The sequence below is a fragment of the Salvelinus namaycush genome, chromosome 22, assembly GCF_016432855.1.
Source record: "Salvelinus namaycush isolate Seneca chromosome 22, SaNama_1.0, whole genome shotgun sequence".
NCBI classification, from domain to species: Eukaryota; Metazoa; Chordata; class Actinopteri; order Salmoniformes; family Salmonidae; genus Salvelinus; species Salvelinus namaycush.
This window is the reverse complement of record NC_052328.1, coordinates 2,119,978-2,137,477: the sequence shown is the minus strand read 5'-3', so window position 1 is coordinate 2,137,477 and position 17,500 is coordinate 2,119,978. Positions and strand designations below refer to the sequence as shown.

Genomic DNA, 17,500 nt, shown 5'->3' with positions numbered 1-17,500 from the left:
CTGCTGTATTTATAGTGTATAGTACCTCTATCTGTGTGGGGTCTGTGGCGGGGACAGGGATGTGTTGCTCCAGACAGGACGGCTCTCTGGGGGTGAAGACCTGTCCGTTCCCCTCCAGAACCAGCTCCTCCTGCAGGTTGACCCACAGGACGTGGCTGTACTTCCTCTTCTCATCCGTCAGGTGGGTCAACACCGCACCCGTCGCCTACAGAACACACAACCCGGCAGATACACTTCAGTTCAGCTTCACAGACAACTTACCGGATCAACGGGGACGTCTTCAAAAGTTATGTCGGCTAAAAATAGAAATGACTGAAACTAGCCTTTTGGACGTTGACCAAATGTGATAGGGTGCAGGCTTGGTGTTGATCATACCTCTGATGTAGGCTGTGACATGCCATAGACAGGCATCTTGGGGACTCTTCTGAAGTTAGCCACCTTCATCTCCTTCACTGTGCTGAGTATGTCTGGAGACAGGTACTCATGAGCAACCTGCTCACACACACACACACACACACACACACACACACACACACACACACACACACACACACACACACACACACACACACACACAGTAAGTCAATAAGATAATGAGTTACATTTCCAGTGAATGTATTCATTACACAAGGAAAACAAACATGGACTGAGTTCCTGGGTCTGACTGAGTTCCATGTTCTGCAGTGAGTCTGACTGAGTGTGATTTTCTGCAGTGGGTACTGAGTGTGATGTTCTGCAGTGGGTCTGACTGAGTGTGATGTTCTGCAGTGGGTCTGACTGAGTTCCATGTTCTGCAGTGGGTCTGACTGAGTTCCATGTTCTGCAGTGGGTCTGACTGAGTTCCATGTTCTGCAGTGGGTCTGACTGAGTTCCATGTTCTGCAGCGGGTCTGACTGAGTTCCATGTTCTGCAGCGGGTCTGACTGAGTTCCATGTTCTGCAGTGGGTCTGACTGAGTTCCATGTTCTGCAGTGGGTCTGACTGAGTGTGATGTTCTGCAGTGGGTCTGACTGAGTGTGATGTTCTGCAGTGGGTCTGACTGAGTGTGATGTTCTGCAGTGGGTCTGACTGAGTGTGATGTGATGTCATATGGTGGGAGGTTCTCACCAGAACGCGGGCTCCCTTGGTGACGAGATCAGGCGGAGCGGAGAGTTCTGATAGGTCCATACAGGCCAGCAGGCGGTACACCCAGGGGTGAGCACACAGCCACTGGCTGAAGTTGGACGCAAAGCCAAGAGAATACTGCAACACCACAAAACAGGAAGTAAAGCCAAGAGAATACTGCAACACCACAAAACAGGAAGTAAAGCCAAGAGAATACTGCAACACCACAAAACAGGAAGTAAAGCCAAGAGAATACTGCAACACCACAAAACAGGAAGTAAAGCCAAGAGAAAACTGCAACACCACAAAACAGGAAGTAAAGCCAAGAGAATACTGCAACACCACAAAACAGGAAGTAAAGCCAAGAGAAAACTGCAACACCACAAAACAGGAAGTAAAGCCAAGAGAAAACTGCAACACCACAAAACAGGAAGTAAAGCCAAGAGAATACTGCAACACCACAAAACAGGAAGTAAAGCCAAGAGAAAACTGCAACACCACAAAACAGGAAGTAAAGCCAAGAGAAAACTGCAACACCACAAAACAGGAAGTAAAGCCAAGAGAAAACTGCAACACCACAAAACAGACGTAAAGCCAAGAGAATACTGCAACACCACAAAACAGGAAGTAAAGCCAAGAGAAAACTGCAACACCACAAAACAGACGTAAAGCCAAGAGAATACTGCAACACCACAAAACAGACGTAAAGCCAAGAGAATACTGCAACACCACAAAACAGGAAGTAAAGCCAAGAGAAAATTGCAACACCACAAAACAGGAAGTAAAGCCAAGAGAATACTGCAACACCACAAAACAGACGTAAAGCCAAGAGAATACTGCAACACCACAAAACAGACGTAAAGCCAAGAGAATACTGCAACACCACAAAACAGGAAGTAAAGCCAAGAGAAAACTGCAACACCACAAAACAGGAAGTAAAGCCAAGAGAAAACTGCAACACCACAAAACAGGAAGTAAAGCCAAGAGAAAACTGCAACACCACAAAACAGACGTAAAGCCAAGAGAATACTGCAACACCACAAAACAGGAAGTAAAGCCAAGAGAAAACTGCAACACCACAAAACAGACGTAAAGCCAAGAGAATACTGCAACACCACAAAACAGACGTAAAGCCAAGAGAATACTGCAACACCACAAAACAGACGTAAAGCCAAGAGAATACTGCAACACCACAAAACAGGAAGTAAAGCCAAGAGAAAACTGCAACACCACAAAACAGGAAGTAAAGCCAAGAGAATACTGCAACACCACAAAACAGACGTAAAGCCAAGAGAATACTGCAACACCACAAAACAGACGTAAAGCCAAGAGAAAACTGCAACACCACAAAACAGACGTAAAGCCAAGAGAATACTGCAACACCACAAAACAGACGTAAAGCCAAGAGAATACTGCAACACCACAAAACAGGAAGTAAAGCCAAGAGAATACTGCAACACCACAAAACAGACGTAAAGCCAAGAGAATACTGCAACACCACAAAACAGACGTAAAGCCAAGAGAATACTGCAACACCACAAAACAGACGTAAAGCCAAGAGAATACTGCAACACCACAAAACAGACGTAAAGCCAAGAGAATACTGCAACACCACAAAACAGGAAGTAAAGCCAAGAGAATACTGCAACACCACAAAACAGACGTAAAGATTGAGATGTGTTTGTTTGCCATGGTAAAACAGGACATAAAGATTGAGATGTCTTTGTTTGCCATGGTAAAACAGGACATAAAGATTGAGATGTCTTTAAAACAGGACATAAAGAGTGAGATGTCTTTGTTTGCCATGGTAAAACAGGAAATAAAGATTGAGATGTCTTTGTTTGCCATGGTAAAACAGGACATAAAGATTGAGATGTCTTTGTTTGCCATGGTAAAACAGGAAATAAAGGTTGAGATGTGTTTGTTTGCCATGGTAAAACAGGACATAAAGACTGAGATGTCTTTGTTTGCCATGGTAAAACAGGACATAAAGATTGAGATGTCTTTGTTTGCCATGGTAAAACAGGACATAAAGATTGAGATGTCTTTGTTTGCCATGGTAAAACAGGACATAAAGAGTGAGATGTCTGTTTGTCATGGTAAAACAGGACGTAAAGGTTGAGATGTCTTTGTTTGCCATGGTAAAACAGGAAATAAAGATTGAGATGTCTTTGTTTGCCATGGTAAAACAGGACATAAAGGTTGAGATGTCTTTGTTTGCCATGGTAAAACAGGACATAAAGATTGAGATGTCTTTGTTTGCCATGGTAAAACAGGAAATAAAGATTGAGATGTCTTTGTTTGCCATGGTAAAACAGGACATAAAGGTTGAGGTGTCTTTGTTTGCCATGGTAAAACAGGACATAAAGATTGAGATGTCTTTGTTTGCCATGGTAAAACAGACATAAAGATTGAGATGTCTTTGTTTGCCATGGTAAAACAGGACATAAAGAGTGAGATGTCTTTGTTTGCCATGGTAAAACAGGACATAAAGATTGAGATGTCTTTGTTTGCCATGGTAAAACAGGACATAAAGATTGAGGTGTCTGTTTGTCATGGTAAAACAGGACATAAAGATTGAGATGTCTTTGTTTGCCATGGTAAAACAGGACATAAAGATTGAGATGTCTTTGTTTGCCATGGTAAAACAGGACATAAAGGTTGAGGTGTCTTTGTTTGCCATGGTAAAACAGGACATAAAGATTGAGGTGTCTTTGTTTGCCATGGTAAAACAGGACATAAAGATTGAGATGTCTTTGTTTGTCATGATAAAACAGGACATAAAGAGTGAGATGTCTTTGTTTGTCATGATAAAACAGGACATAAAGAGTGAGATGTCTTTGTTTGCCATGGTAAAACAGGACATAAAGATTGAGATGTCTTTGTTTGTCATGATAAAACAGGACATAAAGGTTGAGATGTGTTTGTTTGCCATGGTAAAAAAGGACATAAAGAGTGAGATGTCTTTGTTTGCCATGGTAAAACAGGACATAAAGGTTGAGATGTCTTTGTTTGCCATGGTAAAACAGGACATAAAGGTTGAGATGTCTTTGTTTGCCATGGTAAAACAGGACATAAAGGTTGAGATGTCTTTGTTTGCCATGGTAAAACAGGACATAAAGATTGAGGTGTCTTTGTTTGCCATGGTAAAACAGGACATAAAGGTTGAGATGTCTTTGTTTGCCATGGTAAAACAGGACATAAAGGTTGAGATGTCTTTGTTTGCCATGGTAAAACAGGACATAAAGGTTGAGATGTATTCGTTTGGTAAAAACAGGACACTTGTCATCTCAAAGCACAGACAATGACAGACAGGAAAAACAGCAAAGTCAATGCTAAATAACATTGGCCTGTATGTATGGGTGAAAGATAATACTCGCTATGGGTCCTTGTAAAAAGTAGTGCACTAATAAAGGGAATAGGGTGCCATTTGGGACAAAGCCATACCTGTTCATGAAGGTATGCGTTGAACACAATCAGGTAGAAATAGCGTTCCAGGCTCTGGATGGCTCTGTGGAGAAAGTAGTCTTTGGTCGTGCTTCCCTAGAAGAGACAGACATCAAGGAGTCAGACAGTAGTCTTTGGTCGTGCTTCCCTAGAAGAGACAGACATCAAGGAGTCAGACGGTAGTCTTTGGTCGTGCTTCCCTAGAAGAGACAGACATCAAGGAGTCAGACAGTAGTCTTTGGTCGTGCTTCCCTAGAAGAGACAGACATCAAGGAGTCAGACAGTAGTCTTTGGTCGTGCTTCCCTAGAAGAGACAGACATCAAGGAGTCAGACAGTAGTCTTTGGTCGTGCTTCCCTAGAAGAGACAGACATCAAGGAGTCAGACAGTAGTCTTTGGTCCTGCTTCCCTAGAAGAGACAGACATCAAGGAGTCAGACAGTAGTCTTTGGTCGTGCTTCCCTAGAAGAGACAGACATCAAGGAGTCAGACAGTAGTCTTTGGTCGTGCTTCCCTAGAAGAGACAGACATCAAGGAGTCAGACAGTAGTCTTTGGTCCTGCTTCCCTAGAAGAGACAGACATCAAGGAGTCAGACAGTAGTCTTTGGTCGTGCTTCCCTAGAAGAGACAGACATCAAGGAGTCAGACAGTAGTCTTTGGTCGTGCTTCCCTAGAAGAGACAGACATCAAGGAGTCAGACAGTAGTCTTGGGTCGTGCTTCCCTAGAAGAGACAGACATCAAGGAGTCAGACAGTAGTCTTTGGTCGTGCTTCCCTAGAAGAGACAGACATCAAGGAGTCAGACAGTAGTCTTTGGTCGTGCTTCCCTAGAAGAGACAGACATCAAGGAGTTAGACAGTAGTCTTTGGTCGTGCTTCCCTAGAAGAGACAGACATCAAGGAGTCAGAAAGTAGTCTTTGGTCGTGCTTCCCTAGAAGAGACAGACATCAAGGAGTCAGACAGTAGTCTTTGGTCGTGCTTCCCTAGAAGAGACAGACATCAAGGAGTCAGACAGTAGTCTTTGGTCGTGCTTCCCTAGAAGAGACAGACATCAAGGAGTCAGACAGTAGTCTTTGGTCGTGCTTCCCTAGAAGAGACAGACATCAAGGAGTCAGACAGTAGTCTTTGGTCGTGCTTCCCTAGAAGAGACAGACATCAAGGAGACAGACAGTAGTCTTATAGCTCCCTATAATCATAACATACTAGCTAAGCACTGCAGCATCATATTACTGTATCAAAATCATCATAGTGTACTGATAAAAGTTTTGATCAATCTGAAACATAAACCCACCTGAATTTGATAATCATCTCCGATCGCTTCAAGCTTCTTCTTATTTTCATATATCGCTTCTTTTATGTTGTGCATTTCCGAACACAGAGCGATCGCTTGGTCAACCTGAAGAACCAAAGGGACAGTCAATGATTTAGATGCTGAGGGAAACTACCACAATGTATCTAACTAGTTGACACATTTCAGGATCACTCACCTCTTCCATGACCTGTTGTCCTTCAGGTAGTCTGTTGATGAGGGTCTGAATGACTTGGAACAGGGGCTTGGCTTCTGCCTCTTCCGCTCTGAAAAAAATAACAAACCGGACAGGCGGCCATCTTTAAAACGCTTCATTACAGTTGAACTGCATCACCACTGGTTTATTATGACACTGATCAATCCATCATTTGATTGAAATATAAGTCTACCCAGTGGGCAAATCTGGTTGTAATGATATTTACTCAAGCAGAAAAACAGTTTGCAAACAGAAAACATCATTAACACGTCACGTGCCAAATGTTGCCCTCTGGGTATAATCTGAATCAGTCTCATAGTGATTGTTCTTAATTGTCTGGTAAAATAAAGGTAAACAATGTCTTATATGCAATGATGGCCTGGCAAAACACTACATACACAAAAGTATGTGGACACCCCTTCAAATTAGTGGATTCGGCTAGTTCAGCCACACCCATTGCTGACCGGTGTATAAAATTGGAGCACACAGCCATGCAATCTCAATACACACACATTGGCACTAGAATGGCCCGTACTGAAGAGCTCAGTGACTTTCAATGTTGTACTGTCATAGGATGCCACCTTTCCAACTAGTCAGTTCATCAAATTTCTGCCCTGCTAGAGCTGCCCCGGTATACTGTAAGTGCTGTTATTGTGAAGTGGAAACGTCTAGGAGCAACAACGGCTCAGCCGCGAAGTGGTAGGCCACACAAGCTCACAGAACAAGATCAGCTGGTGTGGAGTAAAGTTCACCGCCATTGCACTTCGGAGCAGGGGAAACACGTTCTCTGGAGTGATGAATCATGCTTCACCATCTGGCAGTCCAACAGAGAAATCTGTGTTTGTCGGATACCATGGAGAACGCTACTTGCCCGAATGCATAGTGCCAATTGTAAAGTTTGGTGGAGGAGGAATAATGGTCTGGGGCGGTTTTTCAGGGTTCGGGCTAGGCCCCTTAGTTCCAGTGAAGGGAAATCTTAATGCTACAGCATACAATGACATTCTAGACGATTCTGTGCTTCCAACTTTGTGGCAACAGTTTGGGGAAGGCCCTTTCCTGTTTCAGCATGACAATGTCCACGTGCACAAAGCGAGGTCCATACAGAAATGGTTTGTCGAGATCGGTGTGGAAAAAGTTGACTGGCCTGCATCACCCAACATCAGTCAGACCCCTATTGCTCTTGTGGCTGAATGGAAGCAAGTCCCCGCAGCAATGTTCCAACATCTAGTGGAAAGCCTTCCCAGAAGAGTGGAGGTTGTTATAGCAGCAAAGGGGGGGGGAAACTCCATATTAATGCCCATGATTTTGGAATGAGATGTTTGACGAGCAGGTGTCCACATACTTTTGGCCATGTACGGTATCTCTAGGAAAGGGTATAGTTTGGTTACAGAGGTCGAGTCCAGTCTTACTGTGGTGGTTCCTGGGTTGTCTTCAGGTGGTTGAGGACCAGGGTCCCCAGGATCATGGCTAGGTTGGTCCGCCCTACCCCCATCTGACAGCTGAACAACAGGGCAGGCAGAGGCCTGGAAACATCCCTTCTCAAAGACAGGTTGGGACTCTCCTGAAAACACGCAACACAAATACAAGGGATTGGAAAACACCACATACAAATGAAAAAGTTGCCTTTTAATCTCTCCGAACTTTATTTGACCAACTCATCCAGGAGTTTCTAGCTGTCCTGGAAACCAACACACACATTTGAAAAGGAATTGGGAGTGTCTGTCTGTTGCTGGTCTCTAGTCTACACCCTGACCATGTGACCAAACTATTGGAGGATTCCCATTTGTCAGAAAGAAAAAGACAGGCCGACTGCCTTTTAACCAGCTGTTATTATCACCAAAACTATTAATAAAACCACTGTTTGTTTAGCAGTCTATTGCAGCTGCTAGCAGAAATGTGACTCCATGTGATTAAGATAGTTATTGAACTGAAGCTCACCACCCCTAGCCTGAGCCAGTCTGTGTTACCATGCCAACTCCTTGTCACTCATTGCCATGCCATGGTTTGATGATGAAAGCAATCTAGTTGACAAGAGCACAAGCAGATCTGGGACCAGGCTACCGCACCCCCCCCCCCCCCCCCCTTCAACCACTGAAACAGGAAGTGTGAAGAAACGTATCAGGAAGCTATCACAGACCTAGCAAACACTGTAGAGCTGCAGACAGGCAGACAGGCAGACAAGAAGCGAAGCAGAGCAGAGCAGAGCGACAGACAGACAGACAGACAGACAGACAGACAGACAGACAGACAGACAGACAGACAGACAGACAGACAGACAGACAGACAGGCGAGCAGAGCAGAGCAGAGCAGACAGATGAGACAGAGGAGAGCAGACAGAGCAGAGCAGAGCAGCAGCAGCAGGAATAACACTCTGTCCCAAATACCAACCTATTCCCTAACTACTGCACTACGTTTGACCACTGGAAACAACCACTTTCCAACCACAGAGAACTGGACAGTCTGCCACTAGAGAAACAGGCACTCCAAATAGGCTAAACACTTAGAAAGAAAGAAAGAAAGAAAGAAAGAAAGAAAGAAAGAAAGAAAGAAAGAAAGAAAGAAAGAAAGAAAGAAAGAAAGAAAGAAAGAAAGAAAGAGAGCACATCCTGTACAGATGAAGCTGTGAAGTTAGATGTGAGGCTTAATGTCATTCAGAATAACTATTATGGTTATTGGTGATGGATGGGGCACAGCAGTGCACAGTGTGAGAGTGGGGACAACCTCCCATCTTCCGTCTCAGAACCTGGCTGAGAATCTCCAGGTGTTCTAGAATGTTCCACTCATGAATATATTTAATGTCTCCTGTAAACACATCAGGGTAAGTCCAGAACATCCTGTCCAGGTGCAGCCCTGCCGGGTCACTGCTGTTAGACCAGAGCCTGTAAGGACCTGGATACAGGAAGTACATATAATCCTCAGGATGTTTCTAGCAGATGAAAGAAGGCGGGGCCATCGCGCTCAACCACCACTTAAGGACAGGATATAAAATGTTATTGGATGGTGCATCAAATCAACAAACAGTTCAATGAAAAAGGAGGTAGGTTCACATACGAGGAAGACACACTCCAATATATTACTGGAAGAGGAAGATATTCCAGTGTGACTACTTTAAGACAAATACAAGAGGATTTACCCCGAGAACACTAAGAACCCTCCTCACCCTGAGAACCCTCCTCACCCTGAGAACACTAACAACCCTCCTCACCCTGAGAACACTAAGAACCCTCCTCACCCTGAGAACACTAAGAACCCTCCTCACCCTGAGAACACTAAGAACCCTCCTCACCCTGAGAACACTAAGAACCCTCCTCATCCCGAGAACAATAAGAACCCTCCACACCCCGAGATCACTAAGAACCCTCCTCACCCTGAGAACACTAAGAACCCTCCTCACCCTGAGAACACTAAGAACCCTCCTCATCCCGAGAACACTAAGAACCCTCCTCATCCCGAGAACACTAAGAACCCTCCTCACCCCGAGAACACTAAGAACCCTCCTCATCCCGAGAACACTAAGAACCCTCCTCACCCTGAGAACACTAAGAACCCTCCTCACCCCGAGAACACTAAGAACCCTCCTCACCCTGAGAACCCTCCTCACCCTGAGAACCCTAAGAACCCTCCTCACCCTGAGAACACTAAGAACCCTCCTCACCCTGAGAACACTAAGAACCCTCCTCACCCCGAGAACATTAAGAACCCTCCTCACCCTGAGAACCCTCCTCACCCTGAGAACCCTCCTCACCCTGAGAACACTAAGAACCCTCCTCACCCTGAGAACACTAAGAACCCTCCTCACCCCGAGAACACTAAGAACCCTCCTCACCCTGAGAACACTAAGAACCCTCCTCACCCTGAGAACACCAAGAACCCTCCTCACCCTGAGAACACTAAGAACCCTCCTCACCCTGAGAATACTAAGAACTCTCCTCACCCTGAGAACACTAAGAACCCTCCTCACCCTGAGAACACTAAGAACCCTCCTCACCCTGAGAACACTAAGAACCCTCCTCACCCTGAGAACACTAAGAACCCTCCTCACCCTAACAACACTAAGAACCCTCCTCACCCTGACAACACTAAGAACCCTCCTCACCCTGAGAACACTAAGAACCCTCCTCACCCTGAGAACACTAAGAACCCTCCTCACCCTGGGAACACTAAGAACCCTCCTCACCCTGGGAACACTAAGAACCCTCCTCACCCTGAGAACACTAAGAACCCTCCTCACCCCGAGAACACTAAGAACCCTCCTCACCCTGAGAACACTAAGAACCCTCCTCACCCTGAGAACACTAAGAACCCTCCTCACCCCGAGAACACTAAGAACCCTCCTCACCCTGAGAACACTAAGCATCCTCCTCACCCTGAGAACACTAAGAACCCTCCTCACCCTGAGAACACTAAGAACCCTCCTCACCCTGAGAACACTAAGAACTCTCCTCACCCTGAGAACACTAAGAACCCTCCTCACCCTGAGAACACTAAGAACCCTCCTCACACTGAGAACACTAAGAACCCTCCTCACCCTGAGAACACTAAGAACCCTCCTCACCCTGAGAACACTAAGTATCCTCCTCACCCTGAGAACACTAAGAACCCTCCTCACCCTGAGAACACTAAGAACCCTCCTCACCCTGAGAACACTAAGAACTCTCCTCACGCTGAGAACACTAAGAACCCTCCTCACCCTGAGAACACTAAGAACCCTCCTCACACTGAGAACACTAAGAACCCTCCTCACCCTGAGAACACTAAGAACTCTCCTCACCCTGAGAACACTAAGAACCCTCCTCACCCTGGGAACACTAAGAACCCTCCTCACCCTGACAACACTAAGAACCCTCCTCACCCTGAGAACACTAAGAACCCTCATCACCCTGAGAACAGTAAGAACCCTCCTCACCCCGAGAACACTAAGAACCCTCCTCACCCCGAGAACACTAAGAACCCTCCTCACCCCGAGAACACTAAGAACCCTCCTCACCCCGAGAACACTAAGAACCCTCCTCACCCTGAGAACACTAAGAACCCTCCTCACCCCGAGAACACTAAGAACCCTCCTCACCCCGAGAACACTAAGAACCCTCCTCACCCTGAGAACACTAAGAACCCTCCTCACCCCGAGAACACTAAGAACCCTCCTCACCCTGAGAACACTAAGAACTCTCCTCACCCTGAGAACACTAAGAACCCTCCTCACCCTGAGAACACTAAGAACCCTCCTCACCCTGAGAACACTAAGAACCCTCCTCACCCTGACAACACTAAGAACCCTCCTCACCCTGAGAACAGTAACAAAGGCATCAAAATCCTCCTCTAGAGGTGCTCCCTCCATTGGTAGTGGCAGCCGGTAGTACCTGAGAGAGAGAGAGAGAGAGAAGAGAGAGAGAGAGAGAGAGCAGAAAGAAGAGAGAGAGAGAGCAGAAAGAACAGAAAGAAGAGAGAGAGAGCAGAAAGAAGAGAGAGTGAGAAAGACCAGAGAGAGGGAGAGAAAGAGAGAAAGAACAGAGAGAGAAAGAGAGAGAGTGTTACTGTGTTTTCACAGGAGAAATCACATCTATTTTGTCAATATTGCCTTTATGTAGGTCACAACATAGGAAGACAACATTGACCTGGAATGAGACAGATAGTAATATGAGACAACTGGTTACTAATATCATGTATGTGTCCCAACTTGCACCTTATTCCCTATGTAGTGCACTACTTTTGACCAATGGTGGTTGGGAAACATATGTCTACAACAAAACAGCCCACCAGGGAGTTCCAGAGTACAGAGATAAATCCCCCACCCAGGAGACCTGTTCTGCTCCCTGTCTTTATCACCAGATAACTAGGTCTTTACTGTACACACACACACACACACACACACACACACACACACACACACACACACACACACACACACACACACACACACACACACACACACACACACACACACACACACACACACACACACACACACAATAACATATGTAAGTTGAAAAGGCACATTGAAACATGTTCTTAGTTGACGTTATATGGGGTCATGCCTCAGATGCAGATGGTTGTGGGAAGGAGAGGGGATATGTAGACATGTCTGGAGAGGACTGGAGCTGGCTGTTCATTACATCTCAATACAAGCGTCGGCTCCTCTGATCTGATTACTAACAGGATGCTAAACGAGGCCTTCCCAAGTGGCACTCTATTCCCCATAGGGCCCTGGACAAAGTAGTGCACTAGATTAATCAAATGGCATGCCATTTGGGACGCAAACCGATGTCTCTCCTCCCTCGCCTCTCCGGAATGCAGAGGGGGCAGAGAGAGAGCAGAGAGAGAAATTGAAATTGAATTGAGAGCAGAGAGAGAGAGCAGAGAGAGAGAGCAGAGAAAGAGAGCAGACAGAGAGAGCAGAGAAAGAGAGCAGAGAGAGCAGAGAAAGAGAGCAGCGAGAGAGAGCAGCGAGAGAGAGCAGAGAGAGAGCAGAGAGAGAGCAGAGAAAGCAGAGAAAGAGAGCAGAGAGAGAGAGCAGAGAGCAAAGAGAGAGCAGAGAAAGAGAGCAGAGAGAGCAGAGAGAGAGAGCAGAGAGCAAAGAGAGAGCAGAGAAAGAGAGCAGAGAGAGCAGAGAGAGAGAGCAGAGAGAGCAGAGAGCAGAGAGAGAGAGAGAGCAGAGAGAGAGCAGAGAAAGAGAGCAGAGAAAGCAGAGAAAGAGAGCAGAGAAAGAGAGCAGAGAGAGCAGAGAAAGAGAGCAGAGAGAGAGCAGAGAAAGAGCAGAGAGAGAGCAGAGAAAGAGAGCAGAGAGAGCAGAGAGATAGCAGAGAGAGCAGAGAGAGCAGAGAGAGCAGAGAGAGAGCAGAGAGAGCAGAGAAAGAGAGCAGAGAAAGAGAGCAGACAGCATGTTGCATTGTGTCAATAAGAAGAAAATAAACTAATCACTCATTAAAATATTCAAAAAAGAAGGAGTGTAAAAGAGGAAGTGACTATGAACCTGTAGAGTGGCATGGTGAACAGAGGTCTCCTGTAGACCTCCTCTGTGACGTGGATGTCCTCCTCACAGGTGATGGTCATCCTCTGAGGCTCGCCCTTGAAGTGCTCGATATCGTTATACACGTAGAACACGTTATCGTTCAACTTGGCAAAGTCGTGGAGCTACAGGAACCAGAGAGCATCAGACTATTAGTACTGACGTTAGGAAACACTGCAGCTGATTTCACCTGCTTTGTTTGTTCATTGTAATGATGTGTCTTTCTTTAACTAATATACTTTTGATCCAATATATCTACTTGTCTTGAGTATCGGACTTGCAGAAATGATGGTATCTCGATGTGTTAGCTAGTCAGCTGACTGTTTGATTTAAAAGATGCATTCTGGAGACAGCTTGTCGTTTCACCACCCAAAGCGTAAGAGAAGTGTACTGCTGAGATGGCAGAGGGCTGCCTTGTATGACTAGTACTCTGGACGGATGTGTGGGGAGGTTTTAGCACCTGCAGCAGAGGAAACGTCACCCAGGTGGGTGTTACACGGGGCTGCTGGAGGAGTCGTTCAGTGGCTACAGAGAACAACGTCTGAGGACAAATCTAGCACCACAACCATTACCAACCCTGTCCCTACCAACCCTGTCCCTACCAACTCTGTCCCTACCAACCCTGTCCCTACCGTCCAACCCTGTCATTACCAACCCTGTCCCTACCAACCCTGTCCCTACCCTCCAACCCTGTCCCTACCAACCCTGTCCCTACCCTCCAACCCTGTCCCTACCCTCCAACCCTGTCCCTACCAACCCTGTCCCTACCCTCCAACCCTGTCCCTACCCTCCAACCCTGTCCCTACCAACCCTGTCCCTACCCTCCAACCCTGTCCCTACCCTCCAACCCTGTCCCTACCAACCCTGTCCCTACCCTCCAACCCTGTCCCTACCAACCCTGTCCCTACCCTCCAACCCTGTCCCTACCCTCCAACCCTGTCCCTACCAACCCTGTCCCTCCCCCCCAACCCTGTCCCTACCAACCCTGTCCCTACCGTCCAACCCTGTCCCTACCAACCCTGTCCCTACCCTCCAACCCTGTCCCTACCCTCCAACCCTGTCCCTACCAACCCTGTCCCTACCCTCCAACCCTGTCCCTACCAACCCTGTCCCTACCAACCCTGTCCCTCCCGCCCAACCCTGTCCCTACCAACCCTGTCCCTACCCTCCAACCCTGTCATTACCAACCCTGTCCCTACCCTCCAACCCTGTCATTACCAACCCTGTCCCTACCCTCCAACCCTGTCCCTACCGTCCAACCCTGTCCCTACCGTCCAACCCTGTCATTACCAACCCTGTCCCTACCCTCCAACCCTGTCATTACCAACCCTGTCCCTACCCTCCAACCCTGTCCCTACCGTCCAACCCTGTCATTACCAACCCTGTCCCTACCGTCCAACCCTGTCCCTACCGTCCAACCCTGTCATTACCAACCCTGTCCCTACCCTCCAACCCTGTCCCTACCGTCCAACCCTGTCCCTACCGTCCAACCCTGTCATTACCAACCCTGTCCCTACCCTCCAACCCTGTCATTACCAACCCTGTCCCTACCCTCCAACCCTGTCCCTACCGTCCAACCCTGTCATTACCAACCCTGTCCCTACCGTCCAACCCTGTCCCTACCGCCCAACCCTGTCATTACCAACCCTGTCCCTACCGCCCAACCCTGTCCCTACCCTCCAACCCTGTCCCTACCCTCCAACCCTGTCATTACCAACCCTGTCCCTACCGTCCAACCCTGTCCCTACCGTCCAACCCTGTCCCTACCCTCCAACCCTGTCCCTACCGCCCAACCCTGTCATTACCAACCATGTCCCTACCCTCCAACCCTGTCATTACCAACCATGTCCCTACCCTCCAACCCTGTCCCTCCCCTCCAACCCTGTCCCTCCCCTCCAACCCTGTCCCTACCCTCCAACCCTGTCCCTCCCCTCCAACCCTGTCATTACCAACCCTGTCATTACCAACCATGTCCCTACCCTCCAACCCTGTCCCTCCCCTCCAACCCTGTCCCTCCCCTCCAACCCTGTCCCTACCCTCCAACCCTGTCCCTACCGCCCAACCCTGTCATTACCAACCAACCCTGTCCCTACCCTCCAACCCTGTCATTACCAACCCTGTCCCTACCCTCCAACCCTGTCCCTACCGTCCAACCCTGTCCCTACCCTCCAACCCTGTCCCTACCGCCCAACCCTGTCATTACCAACCATGTCCCTACCCTCCAACCCTGTCATTACCAACCATGTCCCTACCCTCCAACCCTGTCCCTCCCCTCCAACCCTGTCCCTCCCCTCCAACCCTGTCCCTACCCTCCAACCCTGTCCCTCCCCTCCAACCCTGTCATTACCAACCCTGTCATTACCAACCATGTCCCTACCCTCCAACCCTGTCCCTCCCCTCCAACCCTGTCCCTCCCCTCCAACCCTGTCCCTACCCTCCAACCCTGTCCCTACCGCCCAACCCTGTCATTACCAACCCTGTCCCTACCGTCCAACCCTGTCATTACCAACCCTGTCCCTACCCTCCAACCCTGTCCCTACCGCCCAACCCTGTCATTACCAACCCTGTCCCTACCGTCCAACCCTGTCATTACCAACCCTGTCCCTACCCTCCAACCCTGGCATTACCAACCCTGTCCCTACCCTCCAACCCTGTCCCTACCGCCCAACCCTGTCATTACCAACCCTGTCCCTACCCTCCAACCCTGTCCCTCCCCTCCAACCCTGTCATTACCAACCCTGTCCCTACCCTCCAACCCTGTCCCTCCCCTCCAACCCTGTCCCTCCCCTCCAACCCTGTCATTACCAACCCTGTCCCTCCCCTCCAACCCTGTCCCTCCCCTCCAACCCTGTCATTACCAACCCTGTCCCTACCCTCCAACCCTGTCCCTCCCCTCCAACCCTGTCATTACCAACCCTGTCCCTACCCTCCAACCCTGTCCCTCCCCTCCAACCCTGTCATTACCAACCCTGTCCCTACCCTCCAACCCTGGCATTACCAACCCTGTCCCTACCCTCCAACCCTGTCCCTCCCCTCCAACCCTGTCCCTACCCTCCAACCCTGTCCCTCCCCTCCAACCCTGTCATTACCAACCCTGTCCCTACCCTCCAACCCTGGCATTACCAACCCTGTCCCTACCCTCCAACCCTGTCCCTCCCCTCCAACCCTGTCCCTACCCTCCAACCCTGTCCCTCCCCTCCAACCCTGTCCCTACCCTCCAACTGCGCCCGGCGCCCCAACTCGCCTACCATCAGAATACCGGTAGATGCCTTCAACACCAGCTGATCCAGCAGCTGTCTACTGCTGGATCAAGAGGGACTATCTGTAGAGTAGACAAGCTGTCTACTGCTGGATCAAGAGGGACATTGGGTTTATTAGCAGGAGGAGGCCAGTATATAAAGAGGAGGTTTATGGGTTTATTAGTATGAGGAGGCCAGCATATAAAGAGGAGGTTTATGGGTTTATTAGTATGAGGAGGCCAGTATAGAAAGAGGAGGTTTATGGGTTTATTAGTATGATGAGTCCAGTATATAAAGAGGGGGTTTATGGGTTTATTAGTATGAGGAGGCCAGTATATAAAGAAGAGGTTTATTAGTATGATGAGGCCAGTATATTGATAGATAAAGAGGAGGTTTATGGGTTTATTAGTATGAGGCCAGTATATAAAGAGGAGGTTTATAGGTTTATTAGTATGAGGAGGCCAGTATATAAAGAAGAGTATTCTAGGTTTATTAGTATGAGGAGGCCAGTATATTGATAGATAAAGAGGAGGTTTATGGGTTTATTAGTATGAGGCCAGTATATAAAGAGGAGGTTTATGGGTTTATTAGTATGAGGAGGCCAGCATATAAAGAGGAGGTTTATGGGTTTATTAGTATGAGGAGGCCAGTATAGAAAGAGGAGGTGTATGGGTTTATTAGTATGAGGAGGCCAGTATATAAAGAGGAGGTTTATTAGTATGATGAGGCCAGTATATTGATAGATAAAGAGGAGGTTTATGGGTTTATTAGTATGAGGAGGCCAGTATATAAAGAGGAGGTTTATTAGTATGAGGAGGCCAGTATATAAAGAGGAGGTTTATGGGTTTATTAGTATGATGAGGCCAGTATAAAAAGAGGAGGTTTATGGGTTTATTAGTATGAGGAGGCCAGTATATTGATAGATAAAGAGGAGGTTTATGGGTTTATTAGCAGGAGGCCAGGTCACCTCCTTCCTGATGGTGAGCTCCAGGGTCTCCACCGTCTCCTCCTTGTCCAGGCCATGGAGATTCTCATGGAGGTTCTCCTTCCTCCGCGGGGTATATGGAACAAAGTTCTCCTCCAGGTGCAGGAACACCACCGGTTCCTCGCGCACACAGAAGAACATCACGTCCTGGGAAGAGAGACGAGAAATCATGGCCTACATTCAAAAAGAGTCAGTAATAAGATGATGTAGACAGGGGA

General features: G+C 47.8%; 1 protein-coding gene across 1 annotated transcript in view; it reads right to left on the bottom strand.

Annotated features, from left to right (window-relative positions):
• pald1a (phosphatase domain containing paladin 1a) overlaps window positions 1-17,500 on the bottom strand; it is a 123,959-nt gene that overhangs the window by 104,253 nt on the left and 2,206 nt on the right. Inside the window, exons 2-11 of the mRNA XM_038960216.1 lie at window positions 17,265-17,429; window positions 13,023-13,183; window positions 11,337-11,412; window positions 7,462-7,613; window positions 6,035-6,122; window positions 5,839-5,943; window positions 4,551-4,646; window positions 1,107-1,241; window positions 376-492; window positions 26-205 (exon numbers count right to left, since the gene is read on the bottom strand). Coding sequence (XP_038816144.1) covers window positions 26-205; window positions 376-492; window positions 1,107-1,241; window positions 4,551-4,646; window positions 5,839-5,943; window positions 6,035-6,122; window positions 7,462-7,613; window positions 11,337-11,412; window positions 13,023-13,183; window positions 17,265-17,429 — 1,275 coding nt within the window. The remainder of the gene's footprint in view (window positions 1-25; window positions 206-375; window positions 493-1,106; window positions 1,242-4,550; window positions 4,647-5,838; window positions 5,944-6,034; window positions 6,123-7,461; window positions 7,614-11,336; window positions 11,413-13,022; window positions 13,184-17,264; window positions 17,430-17,500) is intronic.